The sequence below is a fragment of the Cetorhinus maximus genome, unplaced genomic scaffold (assembly GCF_964194155.1).
Source record: "Cetorhinus maximus unplaced genomic scaffold, sCetMax3.hap1.1 HAP1_SCAFFOLD_796, whole genome shotgun sequence".
Taxonomy (NCBI): Eukaryota; Metazoa; Chordata; class Chondrichthyes; order Lamniformes; family Cetorhinidae; genus Cetorhinus; species Cetorhinus maximus.
The window spans coordinates 105,559-120,911 of record NW_027596738.1 but is presented as its reverse complement, the minus strand read 5'-3'; the positions used below and the strand labels follow the sequence as shown (position 1 = coordinate 120,911).

The window sequence follows — 15,353 nt, the reverse complement described above, 5'->3', positions numbered from 1 at the left end:
ATTTTACCCCCAGCACCATGTGCTCTTACCTTATTAGTACCTTTCATGTGGCACCTTATCAACTGCCTTTTGGAAATCCAAACACACTACATCAACTTTTTTTCCCCATTCATTTACAGGATGTGGGTGCTGCTGGCTGGGCCAGCATTTATTGTCCACCCCTATTTGCCCTTGAGAAGGTGGTGATGAGCTGCCTTCTTGAACTGCTGCAGTCCATGTGGTGTAGGTCCACAGTGCTGTTAGGAAGGAGAGTTCCAGGATTTTGACCCAGCGACAGTGAAGGAACGGCGATATAGTTCCAAGTCAGGATGGTGAGTGGCTTGGAGGGGAACTTGCAGGTGGCAGTGTTCCCATGTGTCTGCTGCCCTTGTCCTTCTAGATGGTAGTGGTCGTGGGTTTGGAAGGTGCTGCCGAAGGAGCCTTGGTGAATTCCTGCAGTGCATCATGTAGATGGTACACACTGCTGCCACTGTTCATCGGTGGTGGAGGGCCAATTAAGCGGACTGCTTTGTCCCAGATGGTTGCCCTTTATCCACCCTGCTTGTTACATCCTCAAGGAACTCTAATAAATTTGTCAAACATGATTTTTCCTTTTAAAAATCATGTTGACTCTGATTGTAATATAATTTTCTAAATGTCCTGCTACTACTTCCTTAAGAATGGATTTTAGCATTTTCCCAATGACAGATGTTAGGCTAACTTTTTTTTAATTCATAGGATGTTGGCTTTGCTGGCTGGGCCAGCATTTATTGCCCATCCCTAGCTGCCCTTGAGAAGCTGGTGGTGCCTTCTTGAACCGCTGCATTCCAGGTACACCCACCTGGCCTATAGTTTCCTGCTTTCTGTCTCCCTTCCTTCTTGAATAGAGGTGTTACATTTGTAGTTTTCCAATCCACTGGGACCTTTCCAGAATCAATGAAATTTTGGAAAATTACATGAAGATGAAGAGTACCTGTCCATTAGCACTATTCTAACACATGGTGGAGAGGGAACTCTTCAATGGGATTCTCCAGCACAGAAATCGTTTGGTTAGTCCATGGGTTCCTTTTCAATTCACTGGCTCGATGCTTCAGGTTGGCAGAAGGAACGCAAACATTTCACATGCAGGTACAGCAAGCAATTAGGAAAGCAAATGGCGTGTTGGCTTTTATTGCGAGGGGGTGGAGTACAGGAATAAAGAAATCTTACCACAATTGTATAAGGCTTTGGTGAGACCACACCTGGAATTCTGTGTACAGTTTTGATCTCCATATTTAAGGAAGGATATACTTGCATTACAGACAGTACAGCAAAGGTCTGCTAGGTTGGTCCCTGAGGTGAGAGGATTGTACTATGAAAGTCTGAGTAAGCTGGGCCTAAATTATCTGGATTTTAGAAGAATGAGAGGTGATCCCATTGAAATATATAAGATTCTGAAGGGGCTTGACAGGGTAAACACTGAGTGGTTGTCTTCCTTGCTGGGGTATCTAGAACATGGGGGCACAGTCTCAGGACAAAGGGTCGATCGCTTAGGACTGAGATGAGAAATTTCTTCACTCAAAGGGTTGTGAATATTTGGAATTCGCTACCCCAGAGGGTTTTGGATGCACCACCACTGAATACATTTAAGGCTGGGATAGACAGATTTTTGGTCTCTCAGGGAATCAAAGGATATGGGGAGCGGATGGAGATGAAGCCCAAGAGCAGCCATGATTGTACTGAATGATGAAGCAGGCTTGACCAGCCATATGATCTACTCCTGCTCCTAGTGTTCTCTTGTTTTGTTCATTGTGGCTCTAACCCTCCTCATTATATCACTTTAGTCATGTGGAAACCTCGGACTTACTAAATACGAGGAACTTGAATAACCCAGCGGACGTTTGGTGAGTAGACTCGTTGTTTAATAAACCACCTGGCCAGACTGAGCCACTCACTCGGTGACCCACCGTAGATTGATAGTCGTGGTTCTGAGTACTGGTATTTGCTTTCCTCTAGATCGTGAGAGACTTCCTGTGGACAAACACACAACAATAACACTCCACACGAAGCACTGAAAACAAAAAGCTCGCATTTTCATGATCTCAGGACATCTCAAAGCACTTTACAGCCAATTAAGTGCTTTTGAATTGTAGTCACTGTTGTAATGTAGGAAATGCAGCAGCCAGTTTGTGCACATCAAGTTCCCACAATGAGATAATGGCCAGGTAATCTGTTTTAGTGATGTTGGTGGAGGGATAAATGTTGGACAGGGCCCCAGGGAGAACTCCCCTGCTCTCCGTGGGAACTTTCACATCCACTTGAGCAGGCAGGTGAGCCTCCAACTGGCATCTCATCTGAAAGACGGCACCTCCGACAGTAGAGCATTCCCTCAGCACAGCACTTAGGAGAGTACTGAGGAGCAATGGGGATCCAAAATCGGTATGTGGATAGAGAATCTGAAGAAGGCAGCTCTTCGGCCTATCCAAAGGATCGAAATCCTTAAAACGCATATGATACCCAGAATATATTTCCACCTGATCCTCGCAGAGGTCTCACAGAATACACTAGTCAAACTGGACCAATATATCAAGAACGGAACTAAAGAAATTCTACACCTTCCGCCACATACAACGGATGGTTTACTATACAGCAGTAACAGGAATGGAGGTCTAGCCATGCCGAGGCTTGAAGTCCAGATTCCGTCTTCTCCACCGATGCTGCCAGACCTGCTGAGTTTTTCCAGGTAATTCTGTTTTTGTTTAGGAGTGTCAGCCTGGATTATCGTGATTATGGAGACTACGATGATTTGGTGGAGCAGGCTCAAGGATTATTTGCTTATTTACCACATTGCCGTTTGTGGGAGCTTAATGTGCACAAATCGGCTGCCATGTTTCCTACGTAAGTGCCAACACTTCAAAAGTATTCCATTATCTGTAAAGTACTTTGAGACACCCTGAGGTTGTGAAAGGTGATATATAAATGCAAGTTCTTCCTTATGCTTGAGCCTGTACCTGCTCTGTGGATTATAGTTTAAGATATCCATATTTTAATTACAAGACATGATGTTCAGACGCTTCATAAAATTGTCATACCTTGATGATTCGAGCAAAATACTCCCCTTGCATGTAGTTGTCTGTCTTCAGGTAAAGATCCCTCAGTTCACTGGCACCGACTGGATTGTATTTGGCGTTGAATTTATCAAATCGATGAAATGTCTGGCGGCCCTAAGAGAGAAATTAGTTTTCTCAAATAAACTTTCTTAGACATACATTTTAAAAGATTTATATTAGGAGAATACAAAATCATCTCCAAATTCATTGGAAATAGAGGAGGAGGAGGCCAGTCATCTGATTCTGGCTCTTTGAAACACCTATTCAATTAGTCCTACTCCCCCTGCACTTTCCCCGTAGCCCTGCAAATTTCTTCTTTTCAAGTTTTTATCCAATCCCCTTTTGAAAATTACAACTGAATCTGCTTCCATGTTCCTTTCAGGCAACGTGTCCAGAAAGGGCGGGAACGTGGAGTTAAATTACAAGATGATCCATGATCTTGTTGAATGGCGGAGTGGGACTGAGAGCCATATGACCTGGTCCTGTTCCAAAGTCTAAAAGATTTCAACACCATCCAAGACAAAGCAACCCGCTCGATCAGCATCCCATCCACCAGCTTAAACATTCACTTCCTCCCTATCGGCACACAGTGGCAGCAGTGTGCACCAAAAAGATGCACCGCAGCAACTCTCCAATACTCCTTAGACAGCACCTTCCAAATCCACGCAATACCAGCTAGAAGGACAAGGCAGCAGATAGATGGGAACACCACCGCCTGCTCCCCTCTAAACCACACACTGTCCTGATTTGGAACTTTATTGGCTGTTCCTTCACTGCCACTGGGTCAGAATCCTGGAGCTCGCTTCCTCACAGCACTGTGGGTGTACCTGCACCAGACAGACTGCAGCAGTTAAAGGCAGCAGCTCACCACTGCCTTCTCGAGGGTAGTTACAAGTGGGTGATAGATACCAGCAATTTTTAAAAATAAAATGCGCTAAATAATTGCAAGTTATTAATATTATAAGCACAGTGGCAAAAAAATGAAAAAATCAGGCCTTACTGCGTGCACATCCAGTGAATCGACAGTGAGATCGTAAGGGTCCATGTTGAGATTTGCAAACACCTCTCTCAGGGTCAATTTGCGTCCTTTCTTCTCCAGTACAATTCGGTCAGCTTCATTCTTGTTGGTCTGCTGAATAAACCTCAGCAAATGTTTCTGACTCATGCAGGCAGCAGCGTGGATGTGGGTGTCCACCTGGGGTGGGAATGTCACAGTTACAATCAGGGCAACAGGAACGTTTCAGACACTAAACAGAAAAATGACGACAGACACCATTAATTACAAATGTAAACCACTGTATAACGAAGGTTCTGGTCAAACACAATTACATGAAGTTTATTACTAACAACACCAATATACAGCTCTGCACAGGCCTTGATCTAGCCTGGGTCCTAACAGTGACATAGGCTAATAACTTGACTATGTGCCTGACTCATAAGGTATACATAAAGTTTTACTGGTACAGATTCACAGACAGTAGTGAACATCTGCAGTAGAGATCGCAGGCGATAGTGAACATCTAACAGAGGCTGTACCTTTTATTCTCCAGCCTTACACACGGTGATGTCATACTGATGTCATTATGTAGCTTCTTAAAGGTGCATTGCATTGGAATGCATACAATATCGCAACATCCCCCTTTTCCCATTTGAGTAAAGGAAAAGCTTTGTGAGAACATTCATAACAGTGAATATCAGACAATACAAGATTGAATCACGGTATAGAGTCTTTACACATGAAGATAACGTTTTGGTGGGCATAAGACGTGACCGTATCTTGCGCTCATGTAGTTTTCAGGGTGTTACTGTGCACTGTGGCTGTGCATTCACAGCTTATGTCTCTTGGTTGTTCATTGTGGGATCATCTTGTCTTACAGTGTTGGTACCTGTGATGTCCTCTGTGGCTTAAATAACACTCTCTGTGTCTGAGTCATTGTCAGTGTGATCCGTCTGTGGTGCAGCATACATGATGCAAATGTGCCAATGGTTCCTTCTGAAGATCTGTCCATTTGGCATCTCAACCTCACATGACCGTAGCTTTGTACACTTTCGCAGTACCTTTCCCTTGTACCCACGTCTTTGTGTGGTGATCCAGTATACACACACTTTGACCTACATTTAACGGTGCTAAATGGTTTTGCTCTCTGGTCGTACTGTTGGGACATCCTCCCTCTCCCTTCTCGTAGAATATCATGAGCTTCCATCTGGATTGGGAGTAAATGGGACGGGAGTGTAGTATGGACTTGCCTCCCAAACCATCAAATTGGTGGCTGAGAGTGGACCGTCTCCCTGTGCTGTGTCTCGAAGATTGAACACAGCGATTCAGAAATCTTGCTTGGTTGCCTTACACTTTAGGAGTGTTGGCTTTGACCGTCTCGATGGTCTGTTCTGCTAACCCGTTGGACTGGGGGTATTGCGGGGAAGATGTGACGCCTTTCACACCCCATTTTGTACGCGTGTCCTGGAAAGGGTATATCGAGGACCGTTGTGTGAGATGATGGTTTCAGGCACACCGAACATGCTGAAAATTGTGGTGAGCGTGTCAACAACCATAAAGCTGCTCGTATCCTTGACCTGGCGAACGAAAAGGAATTTGATAAAATAGTCCTTACCAAGATGTAATCTTCGCCATCAAGATGCAATAAATCATTGGCTATTTTCGACCATGGGACAGAGGGGATTTCATGTGGTAACAATGGTTCTCTGAACTGCTGTGGTTGGTGCATTTGGCAGGTATGGCACATCTGTGTCAATTTGTCAATGTCCTTATTAATACCTGGCCAATAGACTGATTTTCTGGCAAGGCATTATGTTCATTCTGCTAGCTGGTATCCGACGTATAGGTGACTTTACATAGTTTGATGCATTCCCTGAGCTATGAGGACTTGCTTTCCTTTGATTATGATGCTTCTGGAGATGCCCAATTCATCTTTGTAGTGCCAAAATGATCGGACACTTTCGTGAACATCCATGATGTGATCGGGCCAACCTGCGATAATAACTTGCTTCAGCTGTTGAAGTTGTGGGTCTTCCTGGGTGGCCTGTTGTATCTTTTCAGCTTGACAAAGTCAACATGGAGATTGTCTTCCACCTCATATTCGATATTGTCTATACAGAGGTCTAGAGGCACATCTTTGTTGTTGGCTGGGTTAGGTAACTGACTCAGAGTGTCAGAGGTTATCATTTTAGAGACTGCTTTATATTGGACATCAAGGTCATAGCCCTGAATTTTCACGAGTAGACGCTGGAGCCATGGTGATGCGCTGGTGAAGGGTTTTCGCCAAATCATCTCCAGCGGCTTGTGGTCTGTTTGGACCGTGAAGCGTGTGGAAACATTGGATGCCAAATACTAATGCAAGAGTTGTGCGTTCAATGTTAGAATAATTGGCTTGTGCAGAGGTAAGAGCCTTTGAGGCAAAAGCGACAGGCTTGTCGTCCTGTAGTAGGCACGTACCAAGGCCCTCCTGTGACGTATCCACCTTGAGTATAGTGTGTTTGGAGGGGTCATAGTATTGCAAGACACATGGGCTCGAAACTCTGAAAAATATGCTGGGTGGTCCGCTTGCCCTACGTACAGCGTATGAGGAGGTCCCTGATTGAGGAAACTTGGGCTGCAAAGCTCACGATGTATGGAGATAGAAACTTAAAAAACCTAAGCGGGTCATCGTTTTGTTATAGGGTGGGCATCTTATATACATCTTTTATTTTTGCTGGATCTGGCTGAACGCCTTCAGAGTTGTAGATGGAGCCAAAAAAATTGATCTGGCTCGCATTGATTTGGCATTTGGCACTATTAAAAACAAGGCCATGCTTTCTGGCTGTCTCCATGAGCATGCGTAGGTTGCTGTCATGTTTTGCTGCCAAGGGCTACTATGTCGTCGGCAATGCACAGGCACTCGGGCACGTCTTCTATGATGTGGTCCATGTGTTGTTGAAACATGTCTTGGCTCACCGAGAGCCCAAACAGTAAGCGCAAGAAGCAATATCATCTAAAAGTGGTAAGAAAAGTGGTGAGCTCTTGTGATGCTGGTGCCAGATGGACGGACCAGTAACCATTCTTGGCATCCAATTTCGAGAAGTATCGGGCTCCCGCAAACTTGGGATTCAGTTCCTCACGCATGGGGAGTTTGTGAGAACATTGCTTTGGGGTCATGGTGAGGCGTCTTCGGGTCCAGGCATAAACGTAGTGAACCATCGTTCTTTAGTACGCAGGTGACGGAATTGCACCTGTCTGTATGGCGCTCAGCTTTCCGGATGATTTTACTGCAGACCATGCTATGATTTCAGCTTCTCTTGATAGAGATGCTACACTTCCTAGGTGGGTCAATGCTGGGTTGCGTATTGTCCTTTAGGTGCAGCATTGTGTCACTCCTGAAGCTTCTGATGGCGTCAAAACGATCTGGGTGCAAGGCTGTAAGGTCCTTTGTGGAGTCAATTCTTATTTTGGTGCTTTCCTGTGGGGTGATAGTGGCCTCTGCCACGTCGTGGATAGTAACCATGTCCATGTCATTGCATGCTGGCAAACAAATGATTGCCGGGCCACTGGTTTCCACAACATAAAAAAAATCTCCGGTGTCCACTCGGATCTTCCGTATTGGAATTGTATTGTGATGGTGCCTTGCATGGGATGTCAGACCCATTGCAGGCAGTAAGCCTGTCAGATGTTGACTGGGTTACACCGTGCCATTGTCCCATGTATGTGATGTTGAGAACGTGCAATGGTAAGATGCTTGCACTTGCACTGGTATAGTATATTGTCCATAGTGTTGCGGATACTTAATGTTTACAGTGGTAAATGCTTCAGCTTGCCTGACTCCATCTGCATGGTGAGTGAGGTTAACAATATGTACAGTTCGGCCTGGATCTGTATGTACACTGTGGTGTATTGGGGGTATCTTGCACTTCATCGACACGTTTACATTTTGTGGGATGAGCCCTGAAGCTGTCATCGGTGTCGGACTGTTGTGGGATCCTTCCTTCTTGTGAGGTTTGTGCTTTGGATATGTCTGGTTTGTTGCTTTTGCGACACATTTTTGCCCAATGCCCTCTAGTGAAGCACATTTTGCACATGTCAAAAAATGCTGGACATTGCCTGGGTAAATGTGTAAGACCACACCCCATGCAGGTTTTGGGTGTCTTTGATGTTTTGGTTACTGTGGCAATGATAGATTTGTGATCAAGGGCTTGACGGTGCTGTTTGCCAGCCATTAATGCTTCAAATTTTCTACCTTTGTCCAGTAGTGCATTTACTGAGTAACCTTTGGCTGTGTCTAGTGGTGCTTTCCTGAAAGACTTGATGGGCATTGAGGTGATGACAAGTTCCATTAATCTCTCTGCAGGGTCAGTGGCATTGAAGTCGCATTTGGCTCCTTTGCACCATCACCTGTCTATAAATTGATGGATGCTTTCACTTGGCTGTTGTCGGTATGACATGAACTCTAGTCTGTGAATTCTAAAGTTAACTCAGACCTTTAGTTGATTTTCAATGAGCTTGAAGATTATAATCGGAGTCCTTTTGGTCTTCATCAGATAGACCTGACGAGTTTACACACATTAGATCTTCGTTGCCAAGAACAATTAGTAATTTGGCGTCCTTTTTCTCTTGTTCCTGTACCTGCTGGTCCATTAAGTGTAAGCGCATCTTCTGTCTAAAGAGTTGAAATTCTGTAAGAAGATCTCCTGCGTATCAGTTCATTGTCAAATCTCTATTTGCCATTGTGATGTTCTTGGCTGCACTGGGTGCTATACAAATGTAGTGCTGAGTGCTGTATCTCTGGATGAGAATTGCATGTGCTGTCTGTCTGTTGTCCCTGTGCTATTGGAGAATAGATGCTGCAACAATGTGTTATTGTGGGCTCATAACAGAGTGCTGCTAAGGGAAAGAGCCTGCTACTCCTTTTGCTGTATATTTTAAAAGTAGCATTTTAGATGCTTGGCTTCTTCTAGTCTGGCTCGAAACAAGGAGAAAGAATTTTAAATTGCAGAACTTTAGATTGCAGAGATTTTGTTTTGCTTGTTGTTTCTGTTGGAGTATTGAAGCTGTGCTGTTTTATTCTGCTGGGTTGCTACCGCGCCTCGATTGTCGGGGCAGGAAAGCTGGTTTTGGCGCCAAAACTGGAAAAAAAAATGGCGGAAAACAAAATGGCGAAGCCAACCGACAGTTGTGCTGTGCTCTGCCGAGAGCTGTTGGAACTTGCCTCTTCTGGCCCTCTCAGCCTGGGGTACGTTTGTATTTTTTTCAAACTAACTCAACACTCTAGCATTCACCTTTAGGATGAGTGGCTTACAAATAGCTGATCTCAATATTCAGATAAAATAAAGCCTGCTGCCCAAACCACTGAGCTTGGAGTGAGGTCTTCACTTGCTCCTGAACTCGGCTGTCTGTGGGAATTAGTCTCTGTGCCTGATTTTGGATGCCAAGATCTTGTGTTGAAGAAGTGGACTGTTTTTGTTTTTAAACCGAAGCAGCCAGACTGAGGTGCCCAGTGAGTGACTTCCCTTAAAGCGCTGCACTTACGGTCTGTCCTTCCCTCAAGGAGTCTGGATTGGAGCTGGGTAAGTGGAATCGCTACAGCTGGCGTTGCAGCTTAAGTAGTCTTCTGCCTTGTGTTCTGGTATCTTCAGAAATGATCTTCGGTGCTGCGATGACCCCTGCCAACCATGCCGTGGTCTCTTATGGTCTGCTGCCACCATATATGTTGAGGGTCTTGATGTAAACCTCAAGGGATCTGTTCCTATGCTATCTATGCTAAACAAGATATTGAGGCTGACGAGGGTTCTGGTCAAACACAATTACATAAAGTTTATTATTAGCTACAAGATATACAGCTCTCCACAAGCGTTCATCTGGCCTGGGTCCTAACAGTGACTTAGTGTTGTAGGGTGGCCGAGTTGTACTATTAAAAATAGAGTTGATCTGCAGACACTTCTTGGGTGGAAACATTAAGTTTATTTACAATATACGCAGTAGCAACTACACGTGTGCTTTCAACTCCAACTCTATTACTGACTGATAAGGTAGCCCACACTACTCTTCTATTGGTTACTACAGACCATGTGATCTTCCCTAACAAGTATTATTCTTAACGGTACATTACCCCCCACTAAATCAAACCACAATTACTGCACATAGGCTGGTAACTTGACTATGTGCCTGACTCACAAGGTATACATAAAGTTTAACTGGTACAGAGTCACAGACAGCAGTGAATGTCTGCAGTAGAGATCAAAGGCAATAGTGAACATCTAACATGGAGGCTGTAACTTTTTATCCTCCAGCCTCACACACGGTGATGTCATAGTGATGTGACTATGTAGCTTCTTAAAGGTACATTTCATTGTCTGCATTGGCATGCATACAATGCCACAACAGTCCCCATTTCTGCCTCTTTGGAAATGAGGTACAGTCCCCATTGTCACATCTCTGTAGAAAGGGCACAGTCCAATTTCCCCCTCTGTATAGAAGTGTCCTAGTCTCCATTTCCCCCTCTCTGTAGAAGGAGCACAGTCCCCATTTCCCCTCCCTGTGGAAGGGGCACAATCCTCATTTCCCTCTCTGTAGAAGGGGCACAGTCCCCATTTCCCCCTCTGTATAGAAAGGGCACAGTCCACATTTCCGCTTTCTGTAGAAGGGGCACAGTCCCCATTCCCCCTTGTGAAGAAGGGGCAGAGTCTCCATTTCCCCCTCTCTGTGGAAGGGGCACATTCCCCATTCCCCCTCTGTTTATAAGGGGCACAGTGTCCATTTCCCCCTCTCTGTAGAAGGGGCATATTCCCCATTTCCCCCTCCGCTTATAAAGGACACAGTCCCCATTTCCCCCTCTGTATAGAAGGGGCACAGTGTCCATTTCCCCCTCTCTGTAGAAGAGGCATAGTCCCCATTCCCCCTCTGTGTAGAAGGGGCACAGTGTCCATTTCTCCCTCTCTGTAGAAGGGGCACAGTACCCACTTCCCCTCTGTATAGAAGGGGCACAATTCCTATTTCAAGGAGCAGGGATAGGCCATTCAGCCCCTCGGGCCTGCTCCGCCATTTAATAAGATCATGGCTGATCTGATAGTAACCTCAAATCTGCATCCCGCCTACCCCTGATAACCTATCATCCCCTTTGCTTATTAAGAATCTATCCACCTCTGCCTCAAAAATATTCAAAGACTCTGCTTCTACCACCTTTCAGGAAGAGAGTTCCGAAGACTCATGACCCTCTGAGTGAAAAAATTTCGCTTCATCTCCTTTTTAAATGGGCGACCCCTTATTTTTAAATAGTGACCCCTAGTTCTAGATTCTCCCACCAGAGGAAAAATCCTCTCCACATCCACTTTGTCAACTCCCCTCCTCTTTCTCTTCTAAACTCCAGCGGATACAAGACTAATTTGTCCAACCTTTCCTCATAAGACAACCCACCCATTCCAGGTATTAGTCTGGCAAACCTTCTCTGAGCTGCTTCCAACTGCAACCAGCCCAACTCTCCAGCCCTGAATAGATGTCCCGAACCCTGGCACCAGGCAGGCAACACAGTCGTCTGGACTCACACTCTTTGCTGGAGAGAATGGTGTCAATCCCTCCAACTATACTGTCCCCTACTATCGCTACATTCCTTATAACGCCCCCCGCTTGAATGGCTTCACGTACCACGGTGCCATGGCCAACTAGCTCATCCGCTGCAGCCTCCACTCATCCAAACAAGCTGAATTGCCGAGGCTCCTGCACTCCTGCCCTCTGGGTCCCCTTACCTGCCTCACCTGCAGTCACACCCTCCTGTTCCTGACCACTGACCAAATCAGAAAACTCCATCCAATGGGGTGTGACCGCCTCCTGGAATAAAGTGTCCAGATAACTTTCCCCCTCCCTGATATGTCGCAGTGTCTGCAGCTCGGCCTCCAGCTCAATAACTTGGAGCTGAAGTTCCTGTAGCCGTAAACACTTACTGCAGATGTGTTTGCCTTGGATCACACCAGTATCCAGAACCTCCCACATCCCTCAATCGCAGCCCTTCACCTGCCCTGCCACCTCCAATATGTGTTCATTAATTAATTGCAAATTGATTAATTATAATTAATAAAGCTTACACTTCCCGACAACCAGTAAACTTTACAATACTGATAAAACAATATAGTACTTACAATACTGTTAAAACTAATAATACCTGTTGCTGGTTTATCTGCTCCTCCTGCTGCCCTAAAGTGGAAATCAGATACCGCAGGCTGAAAGAGCAGAAGAAAAAAAAAGAAAGCATCTCTTCCCCTCCCTTCACCGAACTCCCCACTCAGCACACTTTACTTCTTGCAGTAAACCTTACCTAAAGCACCTCCTTTCCCCCTATGTACTGAATTCCCACTAACTTTGAACCAAATTCCCAAATATACTCACTCAGTCCCTGTTTCACTCAGGCCAAAGTCTCCCCATTTCCCCCTCTCTCTAGAAGGAGCACAGTCCCCATTTCCCCCTCTCTCTAGAAGGAGCACAGTCCCCATTTCCCCCTCTCTCTAGAAGGAGCACAGTCCCCATTTCCCCCTCTCTCTAGAAGGAGCACAGTCCACATTTCCCCCTCTTTGTAGAAGGAGCTTGGTCCCCATTTCCCCCTCTGTGTAGAAGGGGCACAGTTCACATTGAACTCTCTGTGCAGAAGAGTCTTATCCCCTTTCCCTTTCTCTGGAGGAGTGGCATAGCCCCCATTTCCCCATCTGTGTAGGTGAGATTCCACAAGTTTAATTCTTCCCGTTATTGCTAATGATGAAAATATAAAACACTCAGCCATCTCACCATTCCGAGAATTTCAGCTTCAACTTGGCATTGAAGTCATGCTGTGTGCTAGTGTTAATAAATAAATCTGGATCTCCTGTTTTTATTGCTGTCTTCTCCTATTTATCTTAAATTGGTTTAAACCCTTCATGGACACAATGGAGTTACATGTAAATGAGCTGTTAATATCAGGTTCAACCCCAGGTTCTCTCCTCTTTACTACAAGGGCTGAAATGTTCCATTTGTTCACTGTTTCTATCACTTCCAACCTGGAATGTGACACATGGAGTGTTTACACACAGAGACAGTCAGCAGATCGAGTCTAAATATAAACCCAGCAAATCCAAGACATGTTTACTTCATATCAGATATAGGTTAATGACTCTGGGTTAATATAAAGGGATTAGAAGTTAATTCGGGCACAGGCCAGTAATAAAAGAGCTGAGTTGTGGATAACACGAGGTCTCACTGACAGCAATGTGATAATTAACCAGTTAATCTGACTGCACTTGCTCCATACATCTTGAAATCTTTATGATCACTTTGGGCTAACATTACATCTGAAAAAAAGCATGTCTGACAGTGCATCACTCCCTCTGTACTGTACTTCTGACATCAGAGAGCTCCCTCAGCACTCCCTTATGACAGTGCAATGCTCTCCCAGTACTGCCCCTCTGACAGTGCAGCACTGCCTCAGTACTGCCCCTCTGACAATGCATCACTCCCTCAGTACTGTCCCTCTGGCAGCAGAGAACTTCCTCAGTACTCCCCTCCGGCAGTGCAGCACTCCCTCAGTACTGCCCCACTGATGGTGCAGCGCTCCCTCAGTACTGCCCCTCTGACAGTGCAGCACTCCCTCGGCACTGCCCCACTGACAGTGCAGCGCTCCCTCAGTACTGCTCTTCCGACGGTGCAATGCTCCCTCAGCACTGCCCCCCTGATGGTGCAGCACTCCCTCAGTACTGCAATGGGCGTGTCAGCCTGGATTTTGTGCTCAGGCCTCTGGAGTGGGACTTGAACCCATGAGCTTCTGAACCAGGTGAGAGAGCTGCTACATAGCTGATGCCAAACTGATATTTTCTAATGGGTTTTGGGACATCCTGAGGTCATGACAGCTGCAAGTCTCTATTTTTAATTGATTCTAGATAAAGAGTAGAAAAGAGAATACAACAGATTACAGTCATTTATAGAATGTAGGAATTCCTCCTTAAACACAGATAATCAGTAATAGATCTGACCCTACATTAATACCTATTGGGTTAGAAACATCAGCCAGCCACCCTCATAATAACTTTATCTCAAATTCTTTGCTTATTCCCCTCGATGTCCTAGGATAAACTGGTCACCTGGAAACTTGATCCCCAAGATATAATCCCCGTACCTCCAAGTTCACCCAGGAACGAGGGAAATTTTCTTATTAATCCATTCTTGGGTTGTGGGCATTGCTGACAAGGCCGACATTTATTGTCCATCTCCAGTTGCACTGAGAAGGTGCTGTTGGGCAGGATTATTTCTTTAGGTGTGTCTGATTCTTGCTGCTGCTGCTGTTTGTAGCTACTCCCACCAGGAGACCTGCTGTCATGGCACGTCATACTCGTCTGCCTTGTGCTATCCTCACACGTTCACTGTAGCTCATCTGCAACCACTCTGTGATGTCCGTCATCCAACTACTCCTAGTTCGACCTCTCTTTCTGCTTGTCATGAAAATATAATAATTCTCATAACATTATTGTGATTTATTGTAAAGGTAAGGTAATAGTGGGATTTGGATAGTTGCTCTGTGTGTATGGGGAGAATTTTCTCCCCGTCGGTGGGGGCTGGGCGGGAGTGGGCGCGCAGCCAATTGCCATCCGCGATCGGCTGGGCGCTGCCATTTTACGTGGGCAAGCCAATTAAGGCCTGCCCAGCGTGATGCGCGCCCGGAAGCACTGAGCGCTCCCTGTGCAGGCAGGGGTGGGGTTGTTGCCTGAGTTGGAGTCTGCGCTCTTTCGTGTATGCCTCAGGGAGATTAGTTTAAGTTCATGAAAGTGTCACATGAGCTGGGACATGTCTACGAATGTTATTAAAAATGTTTATAAAACTTTAAATACCTTCATGAAACCTCATCCCGCCCGTGGATGAGGTTTTATGATAAATGCGAAGGTCGCCTGGGCTCTTTGCCTGCCCCCCGCCAACCTTAAGGTTGGACAGGCAGCTCAGTTTATTGTTTTAATTAATATTTAAATGGCCTTAATAGGCCTTTGACAGTTCGGCGGGCACGGACCTGAGTCGGCTGCGCGCCCACGCACTGAAAATCTGAATGACGTGTGGTGACGTTGGGACGCACGCCCGCGTCACCGCGCATCATTTTACCCGTCAGCTAGTGGACCCTGCCCCCCACTCGCCGACCCGAAAATTCTGACCTATGTGTGTGTGTCTGTGGATTTAATTGAATTGGAGACAGCAGGTCTGGAAGCTTTGAGTTATCAAAAAGAGGCTAGGTTTGAAATGCTAAATACCTAAACACGGCTGATGTTTTAGAATGTGAGGTGCGAGGAAAATTTGCA

The 15,353-nt window shown here is 45.7% G+C and overlaps 1 protein-coding gene across 7 annotated transcripts in view; it reads right to left on the bottom strand.

Annotated features, from left to right (window-relative positions):
• LOC144674785 (AMP deaminase 3-like) overlaps positions 1 to 15,353 on the bottom strand; it is a 57,573-nt gene that overhangs the window by 17,917 nt on the left and 24,303 nt on the right. For all 7 annotated transcript variants that reach the window (XR_013574634.1, XM_078535981.1, XM_078535982.1 and 4 more), the window contains exons 7-9: positions 4,069 to 4,263; positions 3,051 to 3,182; positions 1,826 to 1,989 (exon numbers count right to left, since the gene is read on the bottom strand). Coding sequence is in view for 6 of the 7 variants with exons in the window: in XM_078535981.1 (XP_078392107.1) it covers positions 1,826 to 1,989; positions 3,051 to 3,182; positions 4,069 to 4,263 (491 nt within the window). In the remaining variant the exon portion in view is untranslated. The remainder of the gene's footprint in view (positions 1 to 1,825; positions 1,990 to 3,050; positions 3,183 to 4,068; positions 4,264 to 15,353) is intronic.